The 4898-nt window shown below is 34.5% G+C and overlaps 1 protein-coding gene across 2 annotated transcripts in view; it reads right to left on the reverse strand.

Annotated features, from left to right (window-relative positions):
• Window positions 1–581: 581 nt before the first annotated feature.
• Window positions 582–4898, reverse strand: part of rnaset2l (ribonuclease T2, like) — an 8981-nt gene continuing 4664 nt past the window's right edge. For both annotated transcript variants that reach the window (XM_054604365.1, XM_054604356.1), the window contains exons 5-9: window positions 4829–4896; window positions 4133–4246; window positions 2958–3006; window positions 2496–2570; window positions 582–1064 (exon numbers count right to left, since the gene is read on the reverse strand). In XM_054604365.1, coding sequence (XP_054460340.1) covers window positions 861–1064; window positions 2496–2570; window positions 2958–3006; window positions 4133–4246; window positions 4829–4896 — 510 coding nt within the window. In that variant the 3' untranslated portion in view covers window positions 582–860. The remainder of the gene's footprint in view (window positions 1065–2495; window positions 2571–2957; window positions 3007–4132; window positions 4247–4828; window positions 4897–4898) is intronic.

Raw genomic sequence — 4898 nt, forward strand, 5'->3', positions numbered from 1 at the left:
GTTAGCAGCACCGCTAACGGATAACAGGAGGAGAGAGTTAGCAGCACCGCTAACGGATAACAGGAGGAGAGCTAGTAACGTTAGCAGCACCGCTAACGGATAACAGGAGGAGAGCTAGTAACGTTAATGAAAGGAGGTTCAGTTCAGTTACATTATGATGCGTTCAGGCTCTGTTCAGTTAAAATTAGTATTTGGTGAAGTTAAATTATAACGTTATCATGATGTGTTCACATGTAATCTGTAAAATGTAGTGTTGGTGATAAACTAGAATAAATCCAGTAGTTTGAAGATGTTTTCACATTAATATAAATAGATATTAGAGATGAATTATGACGTTTAACTTCCTAACACTAGCTCTAAGATTATAATACATCATTAATACTAATAATGAATAAATCTATTTTAATCAATAAAAATACAATCTTTTATATTGTTTTTATGAAGAAAACACTAAATGACTATAACAAAGTATAACATTTAGTATTTTTGAAGATAACTGACTTCTGTGAATCGAACTGAGCTTTTTTTACCTGTTGCACCACTACTCACTAGTTTAAAAGAGAAACACAAACACGTTTGAATCCTTTAACTGTATTTATTTTTGATGTGTTACACTTTTGTTACAGGTATGTTATTCTGTGTGTTCAGTGTGAAGCCGTGACTCTGACACCTTTTCATCTGTTTGTTTGTTTACTTTTGCACCATTCAATTACAAAGACACAACACACCCTATCAAGTTATGTTTTGTATGCTTTGTTCAACTAATAAAGTTTGATTTAAACACGCTTTACTGTGTGGACCTCCCTCACTCGAGCTGGTCGTAACAACGGTGGTAGTTATTGATCAGTGATCAGCTGATGTTAGCCGCAGGGCCGCTGTGGGTCCTGGTGGTCGATGGGGAAGTAGTAGAACGGGACCTCTGGGGGGCAGGGGTGACCGTGGGAGGAGTTCTGTCTCGGGCCGGACCAGGTCGCCGGGTCAAGGTCAGCGTCACCGTGGTGATCGCAGCCGACGGTGAGGTTGTGAGACAGAGGAATCTTCACCTGGAACCAAACCTCTCTGCCCTGAAGGAGGAGAACGTATAGAACAACCATATATGTATACACACTGCTATTAATACTGCTATTAATACTGCTAGAGTAACTCGTTTCTGAAATTCAGTGTGTATATCATGTATGTTTGAGTGCATTCTAAAATCTGTAATTTGTATTTTTCACACAGGTAAACTTCTCTGCTCTCTGTAAGTTCATCTCAACTGTTGTCATGGTGGAACTTTTAATTCTATATATATATATATATATATATATATATATACTAGGAGTACATTGCCTGTGAAAGAGTACATCACTTTACTTACTTTGATTATAAATATGATCATCGGTTATTCATAATAATATACATATTCAAGCAAGGAGCACAAAGTGCGTTCCAGTGACAATCAGAGAAATCTGAAGTAACAAAACATGTGTTGTAAACAAATAAATCTGGTTGTAAGGCAGGTCAATAAAATGTGTTTGAAGACGGGAAGACAAAAATATAAAACCGACCCCAAAGAGAACTGAAATAACAGTAGTTCAAAACTTTATTGTGCGTCAGTAAAGTTGTTGGCCAGATGTTGATGCAAGAGGAATGTTTTTATTCTCGTAAATCATCAGAATTCAATTTCTGGAGAATATGAATTTCCACTGTAAAAGAAATGGTTGAGATATCTGGATGAAGGTGGGTTTCTGCTCCCAGCAGACCACATGACACATGACACTACAAACCTGTGCAATACATTACACTGTGCAATAATAGTTATAATAGTTTTTCTGTCTGTAAATATAATATTTCAGTTATTGTTGTTTTTCTACTGTTTCTTATTGCTTATTTATAATACTTGTTTTTTTTATTTTCATTTTTTATTTTTATCTTGTCTTTCTTCTACTATGTCTCTTGTGTGCACTTTACTCTCTGCTGCTGTAAGTCCTGCAAATGTCCCCGCTGTGGGACTAATAAAGGATTATCTTATCTTATCTTATCTTATCTTATCTTATCTTATCTTGTCTTGTCTTGTCTTGTCTTGTCTTGTCTTGTCTTGTCTTGTCTTGTCTTGTCTTTAGTATATTTCATTAGAAGATACTCGATCCAAAAGACCGACACAGAGTCCAGAGGGACGGATAAATAATGTCCTTTAACAGTTTGGTAAAGTTACAACTGTCTGATCCTGTTAAGCTGATCAGTTTTATTGGAAGTCTCTGCAGTGAAGCATTTTTCGGGGACACGATCCCATCTGCTGCAAGACCTCCAGAACTTTTGTATTTTAACGAGTGTTGTCAGTATCTTTAGCTTTATTCAGTTAACTGTGATATTAAAACAGAGAATCCTCACATTAAAGAAGATCTGCACAATAAATACCTTAAACATTATAGAAATCGTTTCAGCTGTGAAGACAATATTCAGACAGGACTGGAGGACAGAGGAACGGTTAGTTAAAGACAGACAGAAGCTCTGACCTTGTTGTCTGTAACACACTGGATCTCATGTTTGTCTCCCAGACGTGGAGCCAAAACCTGATGAACCTCCACGAGCTACAAAAACACAGGAAGCAAATCCTCATGTTAGGAAACACAAAGCAAAAGTCCATAAACAGGTGACAACTATAAACACACATCCAAGAAACTGAAACTGAAGATAAATGAAAAGAACCCGTCAGAAGATGCTTATGATATCAAACAAGGTGTCAGCTGCGTATTTAAACTATCTGAAGTTGATAGATCAATTTAGCATGAAATAAAAAGTCATTTTCCAAGGTATTCATTTAAGAATACACAGTAATAGTGTTAAATGTCGTAAAAAGTCATAGTTTAGTATGTTATAAAATATCATAAAAAGTCATAGTTTAGTATGTTATAAAATATCATAAAAAGTCAAAGTATAGCATTTTATTAAAAGCTTATAGTATAGTATGTTTTTACCTTGTAGGGTCGTTCACAGGACGGCGTGATACCGGCGTCCTCCAGCAACCTGCAGGGAAGACAAACAGAAAACTTTTTAAATCGTCGTCTTTCTGATTCAGATTCAACAGAGTTCATATCTTCTTGGTTTGAACTCTAGAACAAAATGATACAAAACAACAATTCTTCAGCTCTCTGGTCAGTCTGTACTGTAGCCTTAATTATAACTTGAATCTTAACAGGAATAAATCAAGAGAGAAGTAGAGTCATTTTCTCATAGACTTCTATACAACCAGAGGAGTCGCCCCCTGCTGGACACTAGAGAGAATGCAGCTTTAAGACATGAAGCTTTGGATTCACTCGGCAGAACCAGAGTTTGCTGCATGTATAAAACAGGAATATCAGTGTTAAGTTTGTCTGTTCTGGGCTACCGTAGAAATATGGACTATGTGAGGAGGACCTGCTTTCTTTAAGATATGAAGGACTTATTCTAAGGTAATATAAACACAATGATTCTTAGTTTCAGGTGTTTACACAATAATCAAAACATATATTATATTACATAAAAATTGTCATATAAAATGAAAAAAAAGGTAGTATAGTCTGTCATGAAAAGTAAAAAACAAGTAATAGTGTTATATGTCATAAAAAGTCATAGTATAGCATGTCGAAAAAAAAGTCATAAAACAGCCCTATTGATGAAAACATATATTATATTATATATACTATATTCCATTTCTAAAACTAAAAACTGAACTAAAATGATATTGCTTAGTTAAAACAGCTAAATAAAATAAAGATGAATGTAAATTAATTTCAGTTTTAGTTTTTTTAACTATAATATTTCACGACTAAAAAAAGGAGACGGTGAATTTGATGAACAAATGTTGCACAAAGATTGAACATTAAACATTCTAGCTATTCCAACGGCTCTCCAAACCATTAATGCTGTTTGTATTTGTAATTTGTAGCTGAATACTTATTAGATATGATACCTAAAAAAAGCTAAACTACTGTAAAATAATAAAAGATAATTATATAAAACTAAACTTTTCTGAAAAACTGAAATTAAACTAAAACTAGAAATCACACTATCATCTGTGTGTGTGTGTGTGTGTGTGTGTGTGTGTGTGTGTGTGTGTGTGTGTGTGTGTGTGTGTGTGTGTGTGTGTGTGTGTGTGTGTGTGTGTACTAACTTGTGGATATCAAACTGTCCTCGTAGTTTGAGGCAGATCTGGAAGTATCTGAGAGGAGAGTTCATCCCTTCAACACACGCTGCACACACTCCGTGTTTCTCCCACTCCTGTTTCCTGTTTCACACAAACAAACACAACAACTGATCAAAACAAATCAATACATGTTCACATCGATTATTTACTCTATTAATCATTGTGGCTCTGTAACTATCAGCAAACTGTTATCAACGCATAAATCCCGTTACAATGTCTTGTTTTGTCTGATAAACAAAGTGTGTTATGACAGAAATAAATATAAATATAAATATATCATATATTAATATATAATAATTAATAAATGGATCAAAATGATGATGAAATTAAGTTATTTTTTGTCAATCATTCTGGTTTTATTCTATATTTTTCTGACCATCAAATCTCAAGTTCAGATTCAAATAGACAAACACATACTCAGATACTTTACTGAAAAATACTCGACTACAAGTAAAAGTCCTGCATTCTAAACCATACTGAAGTAAAACTATGTCATCAGTAAAATGTTACCTGTCAGTGTTTTACGATTAATATTATTGATGCATTAATGTTGATTTTGCATTTTACTAATAGTGTAGTAAAAAGTACAATATTTACCTCTGAGATGTAGAACAGTAAAAAGTTATTGATACTCATTGATGAGTTATTGATTAGGTTTCGTACCAGAAGTGGAAGCTGGGTTGTGTTTTCAGTAAAGACGGCCAGTGTTCTTTCAGCTCTGCATCCAGCTCCT

Source organism: Anoplopoma fimbria, chromosome 1 (assembly GCF_027596085.1).
Source record: "Anoplopoma fimbria isolate UVic2021 breed Golden Eagle Sablefish chromosome 1, Afim_UVic_2022, whole genome shotgun sequence".
Taxonomy (NCBI): domain Eukaryota; kingdom Metazoa; phylum Chordata; class Actinopteri; order Perciformes; family Anoplopomatidae; genus Anoplopoma; species Anoplopoma fimbria.